Genomic DNA, 27,869 nt, shown 5'->3' with positions numbered 1-27,869 from the left:
CAATCAACTAAAAAACTGAGTCAATACAACGCATTTAATGATTAATAATGTTTACAAATGCAGAAATGAAACTCTTCCTGTATCTTAAAAAAAATCCAAGCAGCGACAATATCCTTGAAATTCCAGAAATTTTGTCAAAGTTATCAACCTGTCCTGCGCAAAAATATGAAATCATTATTGTTGATTTTTCCGGTTTCACATGTACTGAATCTACATTCAATAGAGGTTACTGTTTCAAATTTGTTTGACTTCCATATTTGTCTCCAGTTTGCAAAGAAAACCCTTTTCTTTTATTGTGAGTATGCTCTGGCTAGTAGCCCAATCTCACGCATGGGGACACGCTAAAAGACCGATTGGTTTTTCCCATAGTACTGAGGGAGGTTAGGGATGTTTTCTAGTCTCCCTATGGCACCAATCGGCTTTTCGTGTATCGTCACGCAGAAATGAGCAATAATTCTTAAAAATGAAAAGCAAGTGCACTGTCAAGCATGCGAAAGTTCGAGATTTGGTGGTTCTTATCTGGAACCATCAGTTTTCATCCAACATAAGTTATTCTTTGTATATAATTCACACGAAGGAGGAAGAGACTTGGCAAGAAATACCTTTGGCTTAGAGACTTGACCTGTCAAGTGCATGTTTTCTGTGCTTCTTAGGAAAAATTGTTTGAACGGTTTTCCTCAAGTACTGTCTAGTACCAATCTGTTTTTCTCGTTGGTTTTCCCATAAGTCTGAACGGACCATAAAGTCTGAAACCAGAAAAGCCGTGGGCAATAATTTTATCGCTACCTATTATTTGTTGTTAATACTTCAATCATTACTGCCTATATAGATAAATGTAGCTTGTCTAGTGTGAAAAGCAGCCCTACCTGAAATCTAAGTTATCCTATTAGTAGAAATGAGTTACAAAGAAGATCAAGAGGGTGAAATTGAAGCCTTGGAGTCAATATACAATACAGATTTTATAGGTTTGTCTTGATTAGGGCTACAATTAAATGAACTGTCGCAAAAGTAGACTGGGCTGGTTGCCTAGCCTATATGTAGACAATATGACAAGGACTTTCAGGAATCTTGGTTAAAGAATTCTTTGCAGAAATAAACACATTATCAACAAAAGGGGAGCCTATGAATAGTATTAGTTTAGGAGAGTGCTTCTTCTAAAGGTAATACTATGGGCTAGTAAAAAGAGTTAGGGTAAAAACCAGTATCCAATTGAGGAAAATTATGTAAAACTAAAACCCTAACACCTTGTTGCCAAATAAGAATTGAATGTATCAATGAATTGCTAAAATCTAGGCTATGCATCAATATGGTTCTTATTAAAATTATTTAAGGTCAAATGCTTGAAATTATTAATTTATTGACTTACCTACAAGGACCACTTTTTTTTAGAAATGCCAATTTTCCTATTTCAGCATGTATATCTCCTAACTAGATTTAAGATTGCTCCTAGCTGCAATTTAAGGTAGGCTCAAATAATTTGAGATGATATCCTTTCAGTGTTTCAGTTTTATTTACTTAGTTATTTTACAAAGTGCTAATTTTCCTCTGATTTGAAAAATATGACTTTTATTGCTTGATATTTATTTTATAAATTAGAAATATTAAATATGTTTCTTTTTTTTTAGCCTAATTACTTATCAAAACAGACACCATATTTTTAATTTATGCTGACAAATTACCTCAATTCACTCCAGAGCAATAAGGTCCAATGGATCTGTGGTGCTCTATGAGTGATGATGGCTGACACCTGTTACTGATCTGGATCATACCAGCAGTATGTCCAGCTCCTGCATGACCACTTGTTAACCAGTGACTTCTTGAAAGTTACAGGTGAAGTTGCTGACATTACAGACTTGGAGAGGGAATTCCAGTTGTTGACAACTCTTACAAAAAAGAAGTTTTGACACAATCTTGTGTTCACACGGCATTTAGAAAGTTGTAAAATTATAGCAGTTTGTATAACTGGCTCTTAAAATGACAAATTTTCAAAAAATTATGGTAGTTCATATAACTGACTTACCAATAAAGTGAACATACCACTTGATGCCTTTTTTATGTTCTTTATAAAAATAATAATTGCTTTTACCTCAAATTTAAATTTAAGCCAATGACAAATTTTAATTAAGGTGTTACCTATTGCTTGTTTTCCACAAAATAATACTGTGTTTTCTCAGTGCCATCTTTTCCATCATTTTTGAAAAAATAATGCTACATTTTCTCAAGTGCTAAAATTGTTTATAATAAGGTTATATTAGGTTAAAAAGTGCTTAAATTTGAATTTAAGGTAGAAGCAATTATTATATTTGTAAAGAGAATAAAAAAGGCATCAAGTGATATGTTCACTTTATTGGTAAGCCAGTTATATGAACTGCTATAATTTTACCTAGAAAGTTTCTTTGAATGGCCTCTTGTATGGGATTGGCAAGGCTTGTTCAGGTTGAGGAGACTAGATGTGTTGTTAGAGAGTTTGTGGGTAAGCAGCATATCACCTTGTCTGCAGCAGTACACCAGTGTAGGTAGTTTTGTTTTTTATAGTCTTTCATTGTAGAAGAGGTCTTTCAGCCCATCTACCTTGGTGGCACATCTCTGTACATCCTCAAGAAGTCTTGTATTGCTTTTGTATTGGGGAGTGGCTATACAGTTTCCAAAGTTAGGGTTGGGTCTTATGATGGCTTTATGAAGTCTAAGAAAGACTTTGAGAGATCTGCATATAATAGATCTCTTGAGTAGGTCAAGTCCTGTGTTAGATTTGGAAACCACATTCCTTATGTAGGAGTGAAACTTGAGCTGATTATCAGTGAGTACACCCAAGCCCGTTTCTTTGTTTTGGGTTTGAAGATCAATCTGTGTTTGCTTGTCAAGATCCCACATTGAGTACACTGTGTTTTCATTCTTTGTTCCAAAGTGCAAGACACAGCATTTGTTGATGTTGAATGACAGTAGCCACTCATGGATATGGTTGAGACTGACTTGGAGGCTTGTGCTGTCTGCTAGACTGAAGAGCTTGGAATCATTGGCAAATAGTGTAATATTGTTGCTGACCCTGGTGACTAAGTCATTGATGTAAATCAAGAAGAGGGTTAGTCCAAGGACTGTACCTTGTGGGACACCCCTGATGACATCAAAAGGTTTGGAGTATATCTTCTGTGTGCCTGATCCAAACAGTCTGACCCTTTGTGTGTGTTTTGTGAGAAAACACATGATCTAATTGACCCTTGTCTGGTTCAGGCCTTCAGAGAGAAGCTTGATGCAGAGCCTTCTATGGGGAACCTTATCAAATACTTTGGCTAGATTAAGGAGAATCAGGTCAACAGGTATACCAACATTGAGGAGCTTGGTGATGATGTTGTAGGTTTCAATTAGATTGGTTTCCACTAACCCATTGTGATAGAATCCATGTTGGTTGTCAGAAAGTATCATGTGGGTTGTTAGATGTTTGTGGATTGCATCATTCACAATTCTCTCAAGTAGCTTTGCAACTGTGGATGTTGGGCTGTTTGGACTGTAATTCTCTGCTCTGGATTTGTCCCCTTTCTTGAAATTGGGTGCAACATGTGCCTCTTTCCAGTCAGATAGAATAGTGCTGGGATTAAGTTTAGACTGGAAAATGTTTGTAAGGTGTGCAGTGATCATGCTTGCAACTTCTTTCAGTAACCTCAGATGGATGTTGTCTGGTCCAGCAGATTTGTTGGGATCAAGGTTTGAAAGTCACTTTAGTATGGTGGCTTTATCTACAATTATTTTGGTCATTTGACTGGTGGTGTTGGATAGAGGCACTGGTGGTAGTTGGCCATCTGGTTTGGATGTAAAGACAGATGTGAACTGTTGGTTCAGAAGCTCTGCAATTTCTCCAAGATTGATAACTTCATTATTGCCTTCCCTTGCCATACATTTGATGTTGTGGCAGTTATGATCTTTGCTTGAGATGTAGTTCCAGAATTTCTTGGGGTTATGTTTGCAGTCATCTGCAGGTTTGGACTCAAAGTCCAGATGCAGTTGCTTAGTCAGGTGGCACAATTTGTTACACACAGTAGCAAACTTAGCATAGTTAGCTATGTACTTTTTCCAGTAGCTGGATTTTTGGTTCCTCTCTTTCCTTATTTCTCTGGTCATGTATGGTAGGGTCTTAGGTTTGGGGATCATCTTAACCAATGTGTACTGTTCCTCTGCATTTAGAAGAAGGGCTTTGAAGATGTTCCATTTGTCTTCCACAGGTCCTTCAAGGATATCCTAATTAATATTAGTTAAATCAGCTCTAATAGATGTGTAGTCAACAAATATTTTCCTGACAAGTCTGTTGGTTATTTTCTTCACAATCTGCTAACCTCCCAACACTTGTTTTTCAGTGTAGGCATAAGGACATGATGCTCAGCTACAGGTACCTCCATCAAGCAGACCATATTCGCCACCAAAGACAAACACAATGACTTTCCAAAAAGCTGTTCAATTCCACCATTAACACCAAGATCTGACAAATTTTTTTCAGCCAGCAAGTGGGAACAATCGGAACCAACTAAGCCAAGAGATAATTTCTGCAACCTCGCCTGAGAAATTCAAAAAGAAGCTCAACAAGAAATGGAAGGCCAAAACATGGAGATTCCAGTGGGAAAACCCCTCCTAGCCCTCAATACCATAATACTCTTGGAAGACAATAGAGAGTCAGCTTGGAGGGTGATGCAGCTCATCATACCAAACCATCTCACATGTTCAATCCAAAGTTGCTGATGTGCAATGGTGCCAACCCTAAGGTGTGGAGAATGGTTCTTGAACTACACCTACCATGTGATCACCATTGCCGAGTGGGCTTGAATTGCATCTCTCCTGCACTCTCTAGTCCTGATGTTGCTTGACCTTAACACATCTATCACTATCATCATAGTTTTTGCAACTAATTTGCTCAAAAGTGCAAATTAAGGTAATAGGTCAGCAACAGCATGGTTTTAATAGACAAGCCTGTCTTAGATTGTAGCTTAGCACATGTTAAAGATTCCCATCAATTTAGTGCTCCATGATGATAATCTTCTTGTCTGGTTGTTAACATTATCATGTTTACTTTAATTGGTATATGCATTCATAAATTATTTAAAAATAGTAGGCTTTTCAACATCCAACAGATCTGAAATTATTTTCCTATTGGATATTGATTGCTATTATAGTAACAAATAAATTTCATAGGCTGCACACATTACAAAAATAAGCAAATACACCAGAATATACCAAGAAACGAATTCATGAAACACATTTTAGGGGCACTGAGTAAAACAAATTGTACAGATGTCATATATATTATGGTTTTATATGCTGCCCTTCATAAAATAAGGTTCGAACCAAAGCTGTTGATTTGCAAAAAACCATGTCCAACCTTCCCTAAAACCCTTTTCTGACACAATTTTAATTAGTTCTGGTGTGTGGGTAAATTATGGCTAAACTAAAAGAAATCACTAAAAGATAAATTATCAATACCTTCAATAATTCAAAAATAATTAACTAAGTCCAATATGTCCCTCCTGAGATGGTAAGTTCATACATCCTAATCTACACTCACAGGGCAAGTACTTCAAATAAGGAACAAGTTTTGATGCTCATTTTGCACTTTTTCAATATGTTGTGAATCAGATTTTTCTTGTTGGATACCACACAGATGTCCAGCATTCAACTATTGGTAGCATCATTGTCTCATACAGCACTGTAAACTTCACAGTTCAAACCTTCTTTTGATGCAAAGCAGACTGTAGTTTGCTTTGTGTGATTCATTTAATACCTGTTTATCAAACCTCAATTGAATATATTAACAAAAACAATTCCAAGGTCCTTAATGGAATCAACAGAACACATCACTAAATCACCAATAGAATACTCGTATTCTACTGCATTCAGTAGATAATTCACATCATGGCATTTTCCCTGATTAATAATTATTGAATTTAAATTACAACAATTGGACAACACATTTAAATCATCCTGTAAAAAAGCCATGTCTGCTGGGGAAGATATTCATCTATAAAGCTTCACATCATCTAGAAACATTTTGCTTTCACTATGTTGAATTAACTGTGGCAAATCCCTTGTAAATATATAAAACAAACTGATCCCAAGCAACTATCCTAACATTATGTGACCTATTGTAATTCAGGCAGAGTTTTCAATCGAATCCCTTAATTTTGGCATTTTTTCAACAGTAGAGGTATTGATACCTTGTCAAATATCATACAAAAATTAACATAAACACTATCAAACTTTGGTCTAAGTTAGCCATCATTTGAAAATCATTGATAACTTCCATTAGCTGAGTATTGCAAAACCTATTTTTCCTAAGACCATGTTGTGCTATATGCCACAGGTTATTTTCTTAAAAATAATTTTGGACCCAATTAGTAATTACTTTTTCCATAATCCTAGAAAAAATTCAAGTATTTGAAATAGGTCAATAGTTACTGAAATCTGACCTCAGTTCACACTTATGAAGACATTTATCACTGCCTTTTTCCATGCAACAGAGAATTCACCATAATCTAAACAGAGGTTAAATAGAGAAGCAAGAGGACTGGCTAAGCAAGAAGCCACTTCATGCATGACAGCATTTGAAACACCATCAATATCAGGGACTTTATCAACAGAAAGCTTCTGCATAATCTTTTCAACATGTTCAGGTACAATGTCTGAATAATCAAACTTGAACTAATTTTGCAGTAAATGAGCTACCAGCATGGGATTAGGTTGCACATGAGCAGAAGGATATTAAAAAAATTTATGAAAAAGTTTCACTAAAAATAGCTGCTTTCCCCCTGTCATCAACAGATTGACCAGTGGCTAAATCATTGAAGATAATAGATGAATGTGATTGATCATTGTTTTCGCTATTTTACATGCTTCCAGTACCTCTTTGGATAGCTCTTCAGGGAATCAATGATAGACAACTCTACTGACTCAGTGTGTGATAACAGAGAGATTGTTGCAATATTTCTTGCTCTCTTATAAGCACACCAGGACTTATCATCCTTAACCAACATCAGTAGAATGTAAAAACTATCTAAATTCATCATACCTACCTCTAGAATAGTTATAAAACAATATTTATTTAGGATTTAACATGATATTCACATTAAAACATAAAGACAATTCAATGTCTAAAAAAAATATCTTTTTTTTCTGTGTGTTTGTTTTCTACTCCGCTGTTTCAAGTGGGTCACAAATAAATTACTATTATAATTAATGTAATAACTTTTGCCTATAGGGGGCGAAAATTCAAGGTTGTCTAGGTCAGATGGGTGTTTAGTTATTACAAGGTCTAAAATAGATGGATTTGATTCAATCCAGAACCTAGTAGGCTCAATAATATGTTAATAAAGAAAACTATCATCTAGTGTTTGAACTGACCTTTGCCCAAAATTCATATCAGACTGTGTTTTACTATGTGATAACTAATCAATACCTGGAGCACTAAAGTCACCAACAACCATAATTTTTCATGAAACTGAAGAAAGGTAATTGAGTATGCTCTCGTCTTTTAAACACTCAACACTATTTGAAGGGTTACAATGAATAAATACAACGTGAAGATTGTGAGAAAAACGTGAATGTCTCAGCTCTAAACTAACAAGCTCATGCCCTTGATTCTTAAATTCAAAATCAACTTCTTCTTGTTTAATCCCAGGGAAGAACAAACATAAACGCAGACTCCTCATCCATAATTTGTATTTTATATTATATCATAACCATTTAATTGCTAAAAATGAACAAAGGGGTCAACACAGTTTTTTGGTAGAACTTCAGTCACAGCTATTATATTGGGTTTTTGACTTTGAACAAGTACAACAAACTCATTCCATTTTGAAGATAGACAATCTGCATTTGTATACAACAGAATCACTGATTCTGTTGTATCAGTGCTGCTCACTCTAACTTCTCTGATCTTTTCTAGGGACAAAAACTGATAAATCCAATTCTGATTCACACTGACTAAATTCAGGGAGTTTTGGGACAGTCACATTGCAGTTTGTATAAAGCACTTCACCACATCAGTTAATTGAGCTGTTCCCACTGTAACATTTTCATTCTGGCTTTCTTTTGGTATAACACTAATTTCCAATACTTTCCCTTGATTTACACCATGACAGGTAGGCAACATGTGTTTAAAGCTCCATTCTGTTGTCTGGGGTAATGGCTCTCAGTTTTGCCTGTTTTTACCACTATATGACCATTTTTAATTCGTAAATTTTGCTGCCAGGCAGCATATAGTTTAGTCTAATACTAAACACATAGTATAGCAGCACAGAGTATGCTATGTAGTCAAAAACTTGTTCACAAGAAAATAAACCACCATTGGATATTGTCCTAAATGGTGATTCTTCAAGATTTATTAGTCTAATAGTTAGTGTTTGGTTGGTTTTTGCTAATCTAATCAGTATCTATTAAATATACGATTTAAAAAAAAATCGTCTATAGCTGTTCAGTATATTTTCAATCATTTCTTGTGCCAAAAATAATGAATAAGGTGTCACTTCAGGGTATACTAAAGGGTTTTTAATTATATTTACAAGTGAAATAATTATTGTTTCTGGAAAGAGCATAAAAAAGACATTGAGTAGTTTTTTCACCTTGTCCCTACCTCAGTAGTGCCTTATCCATATCAACCTTTCTCTCGTTATAGCCCTAGAAAGCAAGATTGAACCACACTTTTCATACAGCCTATTGTTTAAAATATAGTCTGTCAACTTTTTTTTTCTGTAAAAAACACCCTGAGCCTTGGCTATTCTACTTTTAAGATCTTTACTGCTCCCACCATCTTTACTAATAATACTACCAAGGTAAGTGAAGCTGTCCACCTGATCAACCTTTAGTATAACTTTGCCATTATGGCAGTATATGGCTCATTTTTCACTGTAATTTTCACTTGATTTTGGAGAATTAGTTCCAACTTTGCACCCCACCCCCAGGATTTTGACGAAATCACTCCACTGATTATCAGGTAGGACTACTTTTGTATTCTCAACTTGCCAACACTATTATCGCATTGTAAACAAACTTATATCCATTACATCATTTTTAAAGATTTTTAAATAAATGTGCATAAAAATAGAGGGAGCCTAGAAATCATATTAATACAAACTTGCTGCACATCATAAACTAAGAATATTATTAATAACCTAGCTTGGGCCTACTGTATTCTTTTATTTTTATTAATTTTTTTTATGTAGCATATGGCTATACGTTGGTGGATCAGGGGTGGGATGTGATGGTGCATTATCAGAGCAAAGATCTTATGTTTGAACAAATCGTAAATTAGGGAATGGAATGGTAGGCTATATAATTTTAGAACCTTAGTTATGTCTCAAGAAGATCAGTTCAAGCTCTTATATCCACTCCTTTCCTATTTCTAAGACTTAAAACTTGCATAGGGAAAAATTTGCAAAAACGACAGTTTCAGACAGATGCTATACTTTTTTCATGGATTTACAATGTTGGAAAACTAAATAAAATTCTACTCAGTTACTTCTTGTCTTAAAATATTTTTTTTTATTTAATTCTTCTTTTTCGTGAGTTTCTAATTGTACCAATTTTACTTATGCTGAAAAAAAATAATGCACGTATAGAGTCTGCTTAAGAAAGATTCCCAGAATATAGCACACTGAGATACCTAACTACAGAAAGACACAATTCAATGACAGTGTCGACACACAATTTGTGGCCTAGGCATAGCAGTGCTTGATTTCTTCTCTTTGCGATTCGCAGCATAATATTCAGTTCAAGATATTTAGTCATACAGACATTGTCTCAGAATCCCACAAAACTATGGCTGGTAGTACTGACCACATCTGTATTTTAACTGAAATACAAGTTAACCTCAAAGTAAATAGTAAGGACAAAAAGACTTACAAATGTTCTGATAATATTGAAACAAGCTGGAACAATTTCAAAAGAACTCTGATTAATGCAGAAAAGAGGTGCACAAAAGAATATTGGTCAGTGACTCCTAAGATCCTACCCCACTTGCTGCACAATGTAATGAAAGGATCTAGAAGAGAAAAAGCATGGAGAAAGTCTGAAATGTGACAGTCTTTTAAAAAAAAAAAATACAAAAAAAAAAACTCCAAAAGAAATTGAGAAACTTAACCAGAAAGGTAGTAAAAGAGCATGAAGGGTTGAATGCTGCTGAATCAAAAATAGTTCAAAAACGTTTGTATGTCACCTCCACAAACCCTTCAAGGAGGTGCATTTCTCACCTCAGCGAAGAGGACAGAACTAAGGTAACCAATCCTAAAGACATCGCTGACATGCTGAATGATAGCTTCAGCACAAATTGCTCAACTAAGCCATGGCCCAATCTTTCTCCTGCAATAATATCACCTCTGATTCCTACATCTATGTCTTTCTTAGTTATAACCACTGTAAATCCCCTCAAAATAATCAAGAAGCTTGGTGAGAGCAAGGCTGGTGGGTCAGATAATATTTGCTCATGATTACTCAAAGAAAGAACCCAATTTATAGTAAAACATAGTGTTAGTCCATTCTAGATTACATTTGACTTCAAAAGTCCCTCTTAGTGACTGGAAACTTACCCATTTTTAAGAAGGGACAAAACAACTTAGCTAGCTACTACCTCCCTATTAGCCTAACTTTGGTACTTTGCAAGGCTGCTAAGATGAATATAATATTATTTTAACAGACAATTATGACAATTACGATAATAATTGACAATTTTTCAACTTGTCTTAATTTCAGTTGTGGAAGACTCCCCATTTTACAAATTCAAAATCAGATTATGTGCATCTTCAACAGACCTTGAATTTTCTACAGACCCAACTTGCTTCCTGATATTCACATATACAAAAAAGTAAGTATTTGTTTTATGTTCTACTAATTCCCATTTAAAGAAGATTTAAGGCTGTTGTATTTCAAATTAATGTGTATGTCAAGGCTAGTAGAACTGGAGTTCCCTGAAGGTTGAGTCAAGGAAGAAATTCTAGACTTCTAATGCTCCCTCCTTGCCTAAACACTAAGCTGCTTGTATATAAGCTAAACAGCGTGAGGTGACACTTCTTAGGGGATTTCAAAAGTTTTAGTGAAATTTAAGGGATGTAAATTTCCCAATTAAAAGAAAAACCTCAATAACGTCACTTATTTTGCTCATTTGTACTTGGAATGTAATGCTGATTATTATATGTTTATTCTATGTGTAAGTTATCTTATTTACATATTAAGGCTTGTCAGATATGTTTGATGTATCAAATCCCACATTTGATACACTTGACACCAAGAAAGCATGACAATGTAGAATAGAATATATCTTTATTATCTAGGATATGTAGTTATCTAACGCATGAACATCAATATAAAACATAGGTGTTAAATAATAGTTAAAACACATGAGTAGACTAAGTCAAAATGATAATTAATGAATATCAAATAAAAAATTGGCCAATATAGTGTCATTGCAAGTAAAAAACAAAGGGAAAAAAAGCATCTTCAAATGCTTTGTGAAATATGAATCAAATGAACTGAGATACCTGTCAGTCTATACAGTTGAATAGTCTATCAGTTTGGGCTTAAAGCTCTTTGCTTGCTTCATTCGATTTCCGTTTCTCTTGGGGTTGATGCTTTTCCTTTAAAACTCATTATTTCTAACTATAAAGAACACTATAAAGATTCACCACTAAAGAGAGTTTAATGCAACATCCATGGTTAGCTGATGATGTCTCATCTCTTAGATAGTCAAATATAATTGAATCTGTGTATCTTCATAAGTAGAATAGTAAGATCTGAGGAATATTCCAATGGTTCTTTTTTTGTTCGATTGTAAGCTATTTACTTTGGTTTATGGTTAAGCCAGAGGACCCACGGAAGAATTATACTCATGAAAAAATAATAGGATATTACTATGGTTGTTTAACAAGATTTTTTATATAAAACCATGTATTTGCTGTGGTCTTTAATGCTAATAAACGTTCCCTGAAAATTTTAACTTAATACCCTTAGCCTTTTTGGTAATCCAAGGTCAAATATATCCCCCTTTCCCAATAACTAAACCTCTGTGTAAACAATGGGCAACTTGCACAACTTTTCAATGTCCTCTTCCCAAGGTCTGCGTGGGCACGACTCACCCCACGCGTAGAACCATAAGGAGGATACCCCCTCCACAATACCTCGCTCTACACGCTAACCGTTATTTAGAATTTTCAAAAAGCTTCTTATTCCAATTTGACTAACCTTGTGTTTCACTTGTTGTTCGTAAAGGATTGGGATACGAAGACATACTTTAGTATAAAGAGCAAAGCATTTAAGAGGGGACATTAAGAAGAGAATAAAATATCCTCCTAAGAAGATATAAGAGATATAAATAAGAGCCATAATAAGAGGATATTACTTTTTAGTTATCAAGCGACATATAAAATTTGCGTAAAAGTATTTCATTTTCATTGCATTCCTATTGTCAGTGTTTAAAGAGAGGGGGGGGGATTCTCAGGGACAATCATTTGACAAGCAATTCCTGGCATGACAGTTGATTGTCTTGTGTTTCTTAGATGGTCTTTCTAAGCTAGTGAGTCTTTGACTGGTATTAAATAAAAAAAGTTTTTCTAACTGCAAGTAAGGAGCGACATTAAAACTTAAAATCAACAGAAACTATTCCGCGTATGGAAGGGGTTGTCCCCTCCTCAACGCCCCGCTCTTTACGCTAAAGTTTGACTCTTTCTCACAACTCCAGTTTTTAAAACAATAAAACACTTTACCGTAAAGAGCGAGGCGTTGAGGAGGGGACAATCCCTTCCATATACGGAATAATTTCTGTTCGTTTTAAGTTTTAATGCTGCTCCTTATTTCCAGTTGAAAAAACTGTTTTTTTTTATTTATTTTCTCATTGTTTTTTTTAAATAATGCTAGAAAATCCTGCGCCCCCTTCATGGAATTTCTCTTCCCTCATGATAAATTCCTCCATCGAAAGATTCTCCCACATACACCCGACCCACCCCCGCCCCTCTGGTCCATCACTGGGTTGATACAATCACCCCGGAGAAAAAATAATAATAAACACGCTTCCCTGATCTGTCTTCTGGTAAAAAAAATACAAAACTCTACAGTAGAGTTTGAAACTTCTTCAGTAGAGTTCTCTTATATGCTGTTAAGATTCTATGACTTTTAGGGGATGTTTCCCCCTATTTCCTAAAATAAAGCAAATTTTCTCAGGCTCTTAACTTTTGACGGGTAAGACTAAACTTGATGAAACTTATATATTTAGAATCAGCATAAAAATATGATTCTTTTCATGTAACTATTGATATCAAAATTCCGTGTTTTAGAGTTTGGGTTACTATTGAGCCGGGTTGCTCCTTACTACAGTTCGTTACCACAAATTGTTTGATTCCAACACAGTTGTTTGTGTAAAAACGTTTATTTATACAATAGCTGAATACAGGTATACATACAGCAGACGGAATCCTTTGGGATAAGACCTTGTTTGTTCCAATAAAGCTGTCTTTTTTCCTTTGTTATTGTAAAACCAGTTTATATACTTTGTGCTGTAGTACTGGACTGCCCTAGATTCATGAGCATGCTGTTTTGTTTTGTATTTTGTTTTTCTTATGAACAAATGTTCTCCATATTTGGAAAAAAAAACTCCATATTTAACACAAATTGCATAAAATATGACTCCTTAGTTTTTTTTTTTTCTTTCTATTTTAAGTTTATTTCTAACTTTTAGTTTTTTAGATATCCAGAAGAACCACCACTAGTAGATATTTGGGCAGAGGAAGACGACCCCTTTTTTGATGATTTAAAGAAAGAAGAATTAAAAGAAAAGCTCCAAGATGAGGTAAGTTGTGAAATTGTGTTCCTTAACTTATGATCCTGTAATGAGTATCAACAAGTTCGATCTTTAAATTAAAATATGTATATTATATGTCTCTTGTTATACAGAGGAAGGATGACAGATTGTCGAACATTGTCCTTTTCGATTAGGTGTCTAGGGCTAAACGAAAAGCAGGTCGTCCTCAGTTGGGTTGGCAGGATGTTGTAAGGAAAAATTCAAGGAACATGGGAACTTCCTGGGAGGGAGCAAAGAGGAACCGACTGGGATGTAGGGGGAGCGTGCTGAGCTTCGTCGGCCTCAGGCAGCTTGGTGCTACAGTGAGCTGTTAGCAGCAGTATTTGTTAAATCTACTTTGGCGGCTTTATGTGAATCTTATAAATCTTTCTACATCTTCTCCAGTGGTCATCTTTATGATAACTAACTCTGATAGCAGACAAAGAATATTTGAAGCTGAGAAAATAGGAAACTTAAATATAATCTATCACTAAGAAAACCAGCCTAGGTCATCTATCATTACCCAGCATAACTGTAAAAATATATACAACAATATTATTTTAATTGCTCAATTACCTCTTTTTATCTTAGCATTATATTGCTCTTCGTCACACTGAACTAGCACTAAGTATTTATAATCAATAAAAGCTAATTTAAAAGAAAGAGAATGCCTATTCCCAGGAAATTTAAAAAATCTCAACGAAATTGATCTTTTTTCTTGTTCTGCCGGGTAATGCTCCATTGTGGTGTATGTATTTATTAGTGTTTAATTTATATATTTTATTAATTTGTTTATTAATATTTGCGCTAAAGCACTTAAGTTTCCAATGCTCTTTTGGTGGTACCAGTATTTTTTTGTTTAATATGTGCAGCGTCTTTTGTTCACGTTTATGATGGTGGGTACAACAGTGGCCATTTTAACTCTCTGTTAGGGCTGTGCTCTAAGTAGGTTCTATGCTAGAAAGGATTTAGATGTCCCAGTGAATTTCCCTTATTCAGCATATATGTTCTAAAATGTCGTCCTGTAGTGGCTTAGTGGGTTTGACTTTATCTTGATAATACGGGACCCAGGGATTGAACCTGTCTGTATCAACACACTGTTGGGCCGACGCAAGGACCCAAGTAGTCGATAAGCGTTGCTAGTCCAGTACAATACAATGTTCCGACATGCCATCTGTTTTTACACAAATATTCTTGTTTATTGAATAACTGTTGTTTATTTCCCATATATATAGTTTAAGATAATGCACTTGTTACCACAACCTAACGGCATGGGTTTCGATTTTAAATAAAAATAGTTTCACTAACACTACTAAATTCAAACATTGATGTTTTGTAGGGTAGAGGTTAATAAAATTTCGATTTTGCATGTCCGCAATATCGCCATCAATACCTCCAAAGTTAATATTAATAGTGATCATCTACTGGCCACCTTAAAAAAGCCTAGAAAATTGCTGAATATGGGCGATAATCTATTAATAACTGACAGTTAAAATGCCAAAAAAAGATTTCTCATTAAAAAGTAGCCTGTTGATAACAGTTACTCTACCTTGATTTCAAAATCTTATCTTTTTTCTGTCTTTCCTCGAAACTGCTCATAGCACGTACTGGATTTTGATCTCAAGTCCAAGTAACCCGTCTTATCTCTAATTGGATTGAATTTGTTTGTAACCAATGGTAAATACAATTGCAGACAGAATATCATAGAAAAAATAACGAATGAACATGGCGATAAAGTGAAAATTCACAACATAATATAAGCACAATAAAAATGCAATATATTTACTGGTTTCAAATAAACACCTTGGGTGTTTCTTTAGTTGTTATTTTTTTCTGTGCATCTATTCATAGCAGCAATATATGTTCATTGGAGCGCTGGGGTTTATCTGAGAGTCTGTCTCCAATACAACAAAATAATTATGCTTGTAAAAGTAGAAAATTAATAGTGGTGATATAAGAAATGCATAATCTTAGCACTAGTGCTGTGATTCTGAATGTGTATATTCTTTTTTTTTATTTCTCCATTGTCTTTTTTTGTATTTTCCCTTTGGTCTTTTTTACAAACGTTTCTCTTTATTCTATTTTTCTCTGTTTTAGGCTTCAAATAATTTGGGTATGGTCATGATATTCACTTTAGTTTCAATAGCACAAGAGTGGTTAGCAGAATCATTAGATCTTGAAAAGACAAGAATACAAGAAGAAAGAGAAAGGATTAGAACAGAAGCAGAAGAAGCAGAAAAAGTAAGAAATTTGATCAAAACGTAAATATTATAATAGTCACATCTCTGCACAGGCCCTTCTCTCTCTCTCTCTCTAACAAAATATTTAAGTTTTGGCCTACAAATCCTAGATGAGAGTCCTCAAATTGGAATACCTTATATGCTAATATATATGCAAATATATAATTATAATAAATACTAGCTGTTGGGGTGGCGCTTCGCGCCACCCCAACACCTAGTTGGTGGGGGCGCTTCGCGCCCCCCCCCAAGCCCCCCCGCGCGCGTAAGTCGTTACGCGCCATAATAGTTACGCGCCATTGTAGTTGTGTCCCTATGTCCCACCTGTGAATATAGATATATATATATATATATATATATATATATATATATATATATATATATATATATATATATATATATATATATATATATATATATATATATATATATATGGTTTTAACTACGTAAAACTTATACAACATTCTTTGCTGTCCCATTGTCTATAGATATATATATATATATATATATATATATATATATATATATATATATATATATATATATATATATATATATATATATATATATATGGTTTTAACTACGTAAAACTTATACAACATTCTTTGCTGTCCCATTGTCTTTGCATATAAATAGATTGTCAGGTTTACCGACTCTTGAACATGCAACATATAATGGTCCATGGGAAAACAATCTGTATTCAGATCTATACCTCATGATTCTAATGATTGCCCTTGAGCTTTGTTGATGGTGATTGCTAATCGACCATTCCCTGTCCCGGTGTCCCGGTCGTCATTTACATCCCCCTGTTTCCCCCGGTGTCCCCGTTGTAGTTGTGTCCCTGTGTCCCGGTCGTCATTTATATTCCCTGTGTCCCGGTCGTCATTTGTATCCCGGTGTATTTTTTTTTATTAGTTTTTAGTTTTTTTTGTAGTTTTTGCCTTTTTTTAGTTTTTTCAGTTTTGACGTCACCTGATCCAGTTTTTTCAGGTGACGTCACCTGATCCACGATCCACAGATCCACAGACAACTTATTTTTATATATATAGATAGTTTTTTTTTTTTTTTTACTTATGCCCTGGTCGTCATTTATACTCCCTGTGTCCCGGTGCTTTGTTGATTGCTAATCGAACATTCCTTTTGTCCTGGTCGCTTTCTCTTTGAGTTTCGTCATTTATTTTTTTCTTTTTTAGTTCTTTTAGTTTTTACCTTTTTTAGTTTTTTTTAGTTTTTTAGATGAAAATTTTTTTTAGTTTTTTCCTTTTTTTCTTTTTAGTTTTTTATTGGTTTTTACCTTTATTTTAGCTTATTTTTCAGTTTTTTCCTTTTTTTTAGTTTTTTTTTATTTTTTATTTTTTTTTAGTTTTTTACCTTTTTTTAGTTTTTTTAGTTTTTTTTAGTTTTTTAGCTTTTTTACTTTTTTTATTAGTTTTTAGTTTTTTTTTGTAGTTTTTGCCTTTTTTTAGTTTTTTCAGTTTTTTTTTTAGTTTTTTATTGGTTTTTACCTTTATTTTAGCTTATTTTTCAGTTTTTTCCTTTTTTTTTAGTTTTTAGTTTTTTTAGTTTTTTATCTTTTTTTTAGTTTTTTTAGTTTTTTAGCTTTTTTATTTTTTTTTATTAGTTTTTAGTTTTTTTTTGTAGTTTTTGCCTTTTTTTAGTTTTTTTAGTTTTTTAGCTTTTTTATTAGTTTTTAGTTTTTTTTGTAGTTTTTGCCTTTTTTTAGTTTTTTTAGTTTTTTAGCTTTTTTATTTTTTTTATTAGTTTTTAGTTTTTTTGTAGTTTTTGCCTTTTTTAGTTTTTTCAGTTTTGACGTCACCTGATCCAGTTTTTTCAGGTGACGTCACCTGACCCATCCATCCACAGACAGACAACTTATTTTTATATATATAGATATATTATATATTATAATATATATTATAAATATATAATAATAAATATTCTGGTCTTCTTAGTTGTTTTTTTTTCTGATAATATAATGTGTATTCAAAAATACTAACACAAGCTCTAATACTACAAGCTAATACTACAAGCTCTAATATGTATCATACTGAAAAATTGTCAATAAAAACTCAGTAAAATATAATGTAGAAAAATATTGTGTCCAAAAATTAATAAAATAAACTTGCCACAATTATTGGAAAAAAAAACAAAAGAGGTTTTTCAGACCTCAGATTTTAATATTTCAAAGGTACATATGAAAAAGCTAAGAATTACACACGGATAAGATAAGATGGCTCACAAAGAAGCGACAAGTTAAAAAAAAAAGATGGAAGTGTTCAAACAACTAAAAAAGAGACGAAGGAGCCCCACTTAATTCAGACATATATTATGAATCATCGAGGTGCTCCAAGATAAAGGGGATGAAATTTTTTCGAAACTTACCGGTAACAGAATGGATTGGTAAGTAAGTTGGGACCACTGCGGAGGCTGAGCGAGGAGACAGGGTCGATGAGGGTTGTGAAAATCAGGGAAAATTCCACAGCATGGGTATTGCACATGGCAGATTTGGTGCAATGTAAATAAATATTGTCCTTCCTCTCTTTTAAGGTGTAAAGCGTACGGCTTTCAGGAGAAAGGATTCTGGACCGACTCAAAATTTCACTAGAAAGATGTGGATGCCACATTGGGCATGCTTATTCTAATAAGGACCTGACAAAGAATAAATAGACACAAAGGAAATGCATACTTGGACAATTAAATTATTCAGAAATTTAAACAGGGATAGCTATGCCCTTGTTTGCTTTCCAATATCGAAACATATATATCCCGTTTAAGGCTATAGACAATTGTGGCACCAAAGGAGTTTAGCCTGTTTCACTTACATTTTGGGTGGGATGGGATCTGGGAAAAAGGGGTGTAGATTTCAGGAAATTTATAATCATGACGTTTAATTTAACAGTATTTACTTTCATGTTTAGATTCATCTGAAACATGGGCTAGAATTTCAAGGGGGGTCACTTTTGATGACATCGTGGTTGCAGGGGCTGCTATAATCTGGTAAAGGACGAACCCCCGGCCCATAGTAACCAAAAATCCTTCAAGGATCAACAAATCATCCACATATTTTCATCTTTGAGGAAACTCACTACCAGTTTTGTTAACTAGGAACGGAATTTGTCCCAGTTAAGTTTTTTGAGGAATTCCACAGTGAAAAGGGAGGGTTTTAGAGAATATGTTTTTGCATCTTCCCACTTATGATCGATTTGAGAAGAGCGATAGTACATTGTTTACTAAGAGAGGGTCAAGTTTAAAGCTATTCAGTAGTAAGGAATCAGAATTTGACGGTCAACTAAGACAAGGTTTACCCATATGTTTGATTTTTCTAAGCTTTTTCGGATGGTGTGTACCAAGTGCACAAGGTAGTAGGGGGAGGGGGAATTTTTGGTTAAATTACCAAATTATTGCTTTGCCATGGGATGGAGTAATTTTAACTTAGGGACCCTCCTGAGGACCCAAGAAAATCATCATAAGGTTTTGAAAAGACTGTAGCAAGTGAATGGAGGCTAACGTTGGTGAAACTCAGATTACTAGATCACTTCGGGTTAGGTTTTATAAAACCATGTTTTGGTAGCTCGGGAATTTACCAAATTCTTTGGTTTGGTTTTTCTGAAAATTCTTTCATTAAATAAATTGGGATGTCCAACGGGCAAGTGCTTGATTTTAGAAGCTTCGACATTTTAGTTGTAATAGCGGATGTTATTTACAACTTTTTGAATTTTATTTTCCCTCATTAGGATATTTCAGCCATATTTCCGCAGTTCTGTTCATTGCTAATAATTGATGGCAAAAATACTGTGTTGTTGCGCAGTAACACGAATATTAGATCTTTACAGCCCCCCCCCCCACTGTTCCAGACTCATGTGGCCTTTGACATGTGACAAGACCCTGCAGGGTCTTAATGATGGCTTTTCTTAATACGTAACCCTGCAGATCTTAATCTGAGACAGTCTTTTATGGAGATTACCTTAGCTTGTGGTTATGGTTAGTTGCCAGATCCAGTACTGTTGAAGTTGCCAGGGATCCATTGAAAAAGATTTATGTTTGAAGAAATAATCAATATTTCTAGTACTGAATTGTTTCTGAACCAGGAATGTCCGCTTTTATGTTCATTGTATATCTTTAAATACATTTTCTGTTGTAACGTTTGTGACAGTCTTTTATTTTCTCTGGGGAGGCTTTAGTGTGTCCCTGTGTCCCGGTCGTCATTTATATTCCCTGTGTCCCGGTCGTCATTTGTATCCCGGTGTATTTTTTTTTATTAGTTTTTAGTTTTTTTTGTAGTTTTTGCCTTTTTTTAGTTTTTTCAGTTTTGACGTCACCTGATCCAGTTTTTTCAGGTGACGTCACCTGATCCACGATCCACAGATCCACAGACAACTTATTTTTATATATATAGATAGTTTTTTTTTTTTTACTTATGCCCTGGTCGTCATTTATACTCCCTGTGTCCCGGTGCTTTGTTGATTGCTAATCGAACATTCCTTTTGTCCTGGTCGCTTTCTCTTTGAGTTTCGTCATTTATTTTTTTCTTTTTTAGTTCTTTTAGTTTTTACCTTTTTTAGTTTTTTTTAGTTTTTTAGATGAAAATTTTTTTTAGTTTTTTCCTTTTTTTCTTTTTAGTTTTTTATTGGTTTTTACCTTTATTTTAGCTTATTTTTCAGTTTTTTCCTTTTTTTTAGTTTTTTTTTATTTTTTATTTTTTTTTAGTTTTTTACCTTTTTTTAGTTTTTTTAGTTTTTTTTAGTTTTTTAGCTTTTTTACTTTTTTTATTAGTTTTTAGTTTTTTTTTGTAGTTTTTGCCTTTTTTTAGTTTTTTCAGTTTTTTTTTTAGTTTTTTATTGGTTTTTACCTTTATTTTAGCTTATTTTTCAGTTTTTTCCTTTTTTTTTAGTTTTTAGTTTTTTTAGTTTTTTATCTTTTTTTTAGTTTTTTTAGTTTTTTTAGTTTTTTAGCTTTTTTATTTTTTTTTATTAGTTTTTAGTTTTTTTTGTAGTTTTTGCCTTTTTTTTAGTTTTTTTAGTTTTTTAGCTTTTTTATTAGTTTTTAGTTTTTTTTGTAGTTTTTGCCTTTTTTTAGTTTTTTTAGTTTTTTAGCTTTTTTATTTTTTTTATTAGTTTTTAGTTTTTTTGTAGTTTTTGCCTTTTTTAGTTTTTTCAGTTTTGACGTCACCTGATCCAGTTTTTTCAGGTGACGTCACCTGACCCATCCATCCACAGACAGACAACTTATTTTTATATATATAGATAAAAGTGATTTCCTTACATCAAAGTATTAATGATTTAGTTTAAATTTAAGGTGCTTTAAATCTTATATTCATTTTGTTAAAGTTGATTCAACCTACTTGTTGTTACCAAATTGTTTATACCAAATCGCGTTCAAAAATTTCTATTGCAAGTGTAGAGGTTGGATTTTTATTTTTTCGCAGCCGATGTTTGTGTAATTTTTTAGTTTTCCTTTCTTTTTTAGTAGAGAAGAGCCATAAATTATTTGATGATATTTTGCAAGTCCTTGTAATCTAAAAAGTTACCAGTCATGTAGTGGTCAAAACAAAACAAAGTTCTACAAAGACAACACTACTCATTTAGATAAAGGGCAATGAGTGATTAAACACAGCGCACGCTCCTTCTCTACTCCATTTTATCCAGAACTTCACTGTATTCTTTCCATGAAATTTATACTCACTTTGAATCTTCTTCCCTCCCGAGAGGTGTTATCTCCGAAAACAGGTCTATTAATTTCAAAGGCAACACAATCCAGGAATTGACTCAAGGTAAAAAAAAAACAGCAACAAAGAATAAGTAACTGATTAGGTACGTATTTGGTAGGGGCAATTTAATAGGTATAATGTTACATATGAAAGAGTAAAAGTGATGAAAGTATGAGCAAAATGAACGAGCTTTTAGAGGTTTTGCGAGTTCAGGGTGTTAGAATAGGTTTGAAAAAAAAAATTAAGGATAAAAAGGCTAAGTCAGTAAGGCTAGGAATAAGTGAAGATGAAAAGTTGACTTGGGGTAACGAAAAGATTCATCGGATGGGCAGCTTCACTTACCTTGGTAATATTTTTAGTAAAAACGGTGGGAGCAGTGACGATGTTAAAAGCAGAATAGCCAAGGCACAGGGTGTTTTTTCACAATTAAAAAAAGTTTGGAAGAATAGGAAGATAGGTCTGCAAACCATGATTTGAATATTGGAAGGTGTAGTGATGACAGTGGTCAAATATGCCTCTGAAGCATGGGGGCTCCGAAAAGTTGATGAAGATTTAGTAGATGTTTTCCAGCGAAATTGCCCACGGATTGCTATAATGAAAGAAATGTTGAGATGGGTAGGGAACGTTCTGTGGATGAAGGATGACAGATTGCCGAAGATTGTCCTTTTCGGCCAACCGTCTAGGGCTAAACGGAAAGCAGGTCGTCCTCGTCTGGGGTGGGAGGATGTTATAAAGAAATATTTAAAGGAAATGGGAACTTCTTGGGAGGGTATGAAGAGGGAGGCTCTGAATAGATTGGGATGGAGGAGGAGCATACGTAGCTGTGCTGGTCTCAGGCGGCTTGGCACTGCGGTGAGTTGTTAGTAGTAGTATTAGTACTATAACGTTACATAAATTCGAAAACAAGGACTAAAAGTCCGTTTACTCTAGTAAAGCACACAAAATTCTATTTTCTACTTTCTTATTTTGTTTCTAAGATATTAAAAAAAATAGAAATCTCGAAATGCATAGTCTCAATTTTCACTTTGAAAAATAGTTGGAAATTGGAGATACTGATTTCAAGTTGTTTTATCATATGTTGGGTGCAGGGCTCTATTTACGGTTTTGTTTGGAGGGTAAAAAAAAACGGATCAAAAATTTATTTGTATGCATTTTTGTTACGTTTTTACCAGTCAGATAAACATTCCTGGGAGGGGGGGGGGGTTCGTTCTAATCTAAATTTATGTTGTGTAGCATACAACCGCTTGAATTACCACAGCCGAATTGGCCCCTAAATGTTTCGTGGTCGGGTGTGCTTTATAAAATTATTTAAGAAATCTTGCACTATTATCAAGACCAGTCTTTATATTTTTATACATAGCACATATATATATATATTATATTATAATATATATTATAATATATATATATATATATATTATAATGTATATAGATATAGTGATATATCTTTACTCTCATGATTAAAGGTCATATCTGACATCTCCACACTTCTGAAATGATTGCAGGAAACTGTTTGTTAAACTCTTAAAAGGGAGCACCAGCAGAGTAATTATGTTCAATCACATTTTATTCTTCTTTATCTGAATTATATTGCCCTTCTGATCTCCCCTCCCCCCTCCTGCCCAATCATTGAAGACGGCTTAAAAGATGGTTCTTAACGGAATCGGGAAACTGTTCGTATATGAACTTCTATGATGTATTTAGTTCTGCTGGGTAACGCTTCAACGCCAGTGGCGCCAGTAGTTTTTAATTTCTATTAAACTGATGTTAAAACGCCTAAGTTTCACCTTTAGTCGGTTTTAATACTCAACGAAGTTGTTCTGTTTAGCAACTAGATTGGTCTGTTTAGTAACTAGACTAAGCTATCAACAAATGAACTGACATCATTTTATACAATCCTTTACTAAAATCAAGTATAATTAAAATCAAGTAGTTGCGGGCATCAAGTCATGGCTAATTGTAGAAAAAGCCAAGACAGATAGTCCGAGTGAGTGAGAGGCAAATATGGCATAACCCCTTATTACGATTGTATAAAAATGATATCTATGAGATCTTTGTTCCTGCCTTGAATGATAAACTTTCAATTTCAGAGGAGGTTTATGGGCACTCCAGTGACAGTACAGAACTTTTTATCATGGAAGGAGAAATTTGATGCAGAATTGGCGTCAATGAAGAAAGTTGAAAAGGAAGATAAAGATAGGAAATTAACGGGAAGAGAACTTTTCTTAAGGGATAAAACATTAATAGAATCTGACCTTAAATACCTGGAAGAAGGTGAGTTTAGGGTTTTGTTTGGAAAGGAGCCAAGGCTGTCATGCATCCAAACAATTCAAACTTTGTAAAATGTTTTCCAAAAAAAGTGAAATTCTTTAATGGGCTGGAGACTAAATCTTTTTTAATCCCAATTCCTGAAAAGGGGAAGACTATTTATAAATATCAGTTTTTGTATTCGAATATAGTTTTGCATGCAAGCCAATCAAGATTTGAATAAGATATAAAACACTAGTGCGAAGTGTTAACACTTCCCACTATTCCCCAGTGTGACATAAAGTATAAAAGTGTCTAAGGATCGGGAGACTTATCATTTTTTTTTTCAGACAAAAAGTGATATTTTCTAATCACAGACAACCCCCCCCCCCACCCTGCTAGAAAAATCTTTTGGTGCCGTTGCATTTGATTAAATAGGGTTTAACTGAAATAAAATTTAAAAACAGAATAAACATCGTAATTTTAAGCCTTTTCATTGCCTATCCACCTTTTCTAGCGGTTCTACTTTTGTTTTATTCTTGAAGGTGTTTCTCGTCTTCCATAAAAATAGAATTTCCGTTTTTATCTAATGGTATTTGGGTCCGTATATGGATATGGTGGCTAATGTCACTGCTATCTCTTTAGTATGTTAGCGTGTAAGTAGGATGTTAGTGTTTAAGCATTATGATATATTTTTGGAACTTTTTTTCAAAGCCCCCCCCCCCTTCCGATAAGAGTACAGTTCACTGTATATGTTGTGCTGTATATATAAATGGTAATTTTGTAATTATTGCTTTTACTACTAGTAGTAACAACTCACTGCAACAACCAGCCGCCTGAGGTCATTACTGCTTGACACGATCCACATCTGCTTCTCCATCCACATCTATTCAAAGCTCCCCCTCCCCAAAAACTCCAGTTTCCTTTAAATCTTTCCTTACGATCTTTTCTCAACCCGTTTCGGGACGACCTGCTTTTTGTTTTGTCCTTATCGATGACCTTTGGCCAAGGGTGATCTTTGGCAATCTTTCGTTCTCCAGCTGTAAAACGTATCCTAGCCATCTCAATATTTCTGTCATTATAGCCCTAGAAAGTGGGTAGAACCATATTTTTCTTGCAGTTCGTTGTTTGATATACAGTCAATCAAACGGATACCCAAAGCTATCCGTAGACAATTTCTCTGGAACGTTTCTAACAAATCATCTTCTGTCTTCTGAAGTGCCAACGCATCAGAACTATACTTGACCAGAATCATCATTGTAGCTCGCAATATTCTAATCTTGCTCCAAAGACTTATTTTCCTGTTCTTCCAATCTTTTTTCACCTGTGAGAAAACATCCTGGATCTTTGCTATTTTACTTTTATGTCTTCAAAGAATCTACCATCTTTACAATACTACTATCCAGGTAGGTGGGTTATCCACACGATCGATGTTCTGGTTACCCAATACACCTCTACCACTTCATTTATTCCTAGCAAGAAGGACTTGGTCCTCTTAACATTAATCTTCAAACCTTAAAAATTTAAACCTTTTTCTAACATTTTTATCTAAGACACTCAAATCTTCTGCATGATCTAAACCTAGTAGAATTTTACCTATCTATTTGATTCCGTCATCTCCTGCAGCCTAAGCCCAGGAAAATAATCTTATAAATGGGAATAGAACATAACCTTGCTTAACTCCTGATTCAATATGAAACTAGCTACTAAACTTATTTTCTACCTTAACCGCACCAGTGCTATTCTCGTACATAACACTAATCACTCTAATGTTTTTGTCTGGTAAACCTGCAAGAATAAATCTTTCGCTAAGGCTCTTCTGTCAGCTGAATCAAACGCCTGCTCCTAATCTATAAAGCTAAGGATTAAAGGAGTCTTATGATTCACTCACTTCTCAATTATTAATGTAGGAGCGGAAATTTCGTCGGTGCATTCTCTCCCCTTCCTAAAACCACACTGTTTTTCTTTTGAAACTCTATCTAAAGCATCTTTAAGTGTAAAAAATATCATCATATTAAGTAGTTTGCTTCCTATAGAAAACAATCCGATGTTCCTATAATAATCACACTCACTCTTATCACCTTTCTCATAAAGGAGTTGAATTGAAGTTTTCCTAAAATATCTTCGTTATTGATTTTCGTTATTGTTAATAAATATATACAAAACATCATAATTGTTGAAATGAAATTAATACTTTTATGACAAAATGTTTTCTTCTTTTCGTTTCTGTTTTTTTTTACCTCTGCCAACAAGAGAGTATTCTGCTGTCCTCTCTCCTTGAAATATATGTTCCAGCATCGCTCCTTGCACATTCTGTTTTAGAAAGATTGGAATATATTACTGTTAGTCGCGCTAGAATTTGTGAACAAAGTTGGTGGAAGTTGTGATCCCAGGATGTGCACAAATTTCTTGCTATAAATTGAACATTACTCTTTATTATGATATTTATGCCGAAATATCTCTATGGAAATCTCTTTTAAGCTCATTTTTTAACAAAAATAAAATCTGTTGAATGTAAATTTTTTGTGTCTGCTGGTCCCTCACTATTTCTCTCTCTCTTTCTCTCTCTCTCTCTCTCTCTCTCTCTCTCTCTCTCTCTCTCTCTCTCTCTCTCTCTCTCTCTCTCTCTCTCTCTCTCTCTTTCACTGTCCGATGTTTCTCTACCTCTTCTTGTTCATAGTGTTCCTGTTTTTTTTTTTTTTTTTTGTCTTTTCAGGGGGAGAAGCTGTTGCTGTGGATGAGTCATTGTTTGAAGATTTGGACAATCTAGATTTAGACGATATTGAAGATTTAGATGTTGATGATATTGAAGATTAATTTATGCTGGAAGGAATAAATATTCAATTCTTTTTCATTATCAATGTAATTTGGTTAGAAACGACATATTATCGGGTTCAGAAGCAAATAGTGCGGCTTACACTTTTTACATAAAGAAGTTATTTTCTTTTCTTTCATGTTTTGAGCCCTTTAGTTGCCCTTATCGGCTATAATACATAATGAATTCATTCCTTTTGGTCAAATGTTTTCACGATGTTTCATGTCTTTGGGGAGGATTTGGAAACCTTAACTAAATTTTGCCCAAATTCTCACATACAGGACATGCTTGTGAGAACCACGACTATCTCACTAAACGCTAGTTTTATGTATTTTTAGTGGTTTAAATTCTTTAGAAAATATGCACCCTGATTTTCGTTCTTATGCAACTATAAGAATGCTAGATTTGCTTGTTGGTTTTGGAGTGGGCGACATTTTTTCTCTTGTTTTTTTTTTTCTAGATTGAAAGTCGCTATTTCCTCGATAGTGTCAACCTCATAAAACCTGCACGTAATTTCTTTTATTTCTTTGATAGAGAAGCAAATCATTATGCCATTTCAGTTTCTTCTTTGATGGGGTGAGAAGGGAAAAGAGCCAAGCCTTATGCATAAATAGTTACCTGTCAGAACCAAATTTGAGGATAGGATTTTTAAAATAAAAGAAGAATTAGGAGGGACAGTGGGATGACCAGCCCACTTTAATTCATTCGCTAAAATATATATGGAAAGTTCTGCTTGCACTTAGCTCCTGTATTTGTCTGGTATCAGGTATGTGGGATGCCTGAATTCTTTAGAAATCTGTCTTTGAAGTCTTTTGGCAATCTTTCATCCTTCATCCGCAGAACGTGCCCTAGCCGTCTCAATCTCATTATAGCCCTAGAAGGTGGGATCGAACCACACTTTTAGTACAACCTATTATTTGAAATATGGTCGGTCAGTCGTTTACCCAAAACAATCCGTGGGCAATTTCTCTGGAAAACATCTAGCAAATCTTCCTCTGTTTTTTGGAGCGCCCATGGTTCAGAACCATATTTGACGACCGTCATCACTCTAGCTTCTAATATTCT

General features: G+C 34.2%; 1 protein-coding gene across 1 annotated transcript; it reads left to right on the top strand.

The window, feature by feature from the left end:
- The first annotated feature begins 791 nt into the window (after positions 1–791).
- Positions 792–26,843, top strand: LOC136026086 (RWD domain-containing protein 1-like). The gene is made up of 6 exons (XM_065702294.1): positions 792–965; positions 10,723–10,834; positions 13,705–13,807; positions 15,896–16,039; positions 23,833–24,016; positions 26,706–26,843. The coding sequence occupies exons 1-6, from the start codon at positions 896–898 to the stop codon at positions 26,804–26,806; spliced, it is 714 nt and encodes a 237-aa protein (XP_065558366.1). The 5' UTR covers positions 792–895; the 3' UTR covers positions 26,807–26,843.
- The last annotated feature ends 1,026 nt before the right edge of the window (positions 26,844–27,869 follow it).

The sequence above is a fragment of the Artemia franciscana genome, chromosome 4 (genome assembly GCF_032884065.1).
Source record: "Artemia franciscana chromosome 4, ASM3288406v1, whole genome shotgun sequence".
Taxonomy (NCBI): Eukaryota; Metazoa; Arthropoda; class Branchiopoda; order Anostraca; family Artemiidae; genus Artemia; species Artemia franciscana.
This window is presented reverse-complemented; position numbering and strand designations above follow the sequence as displayed.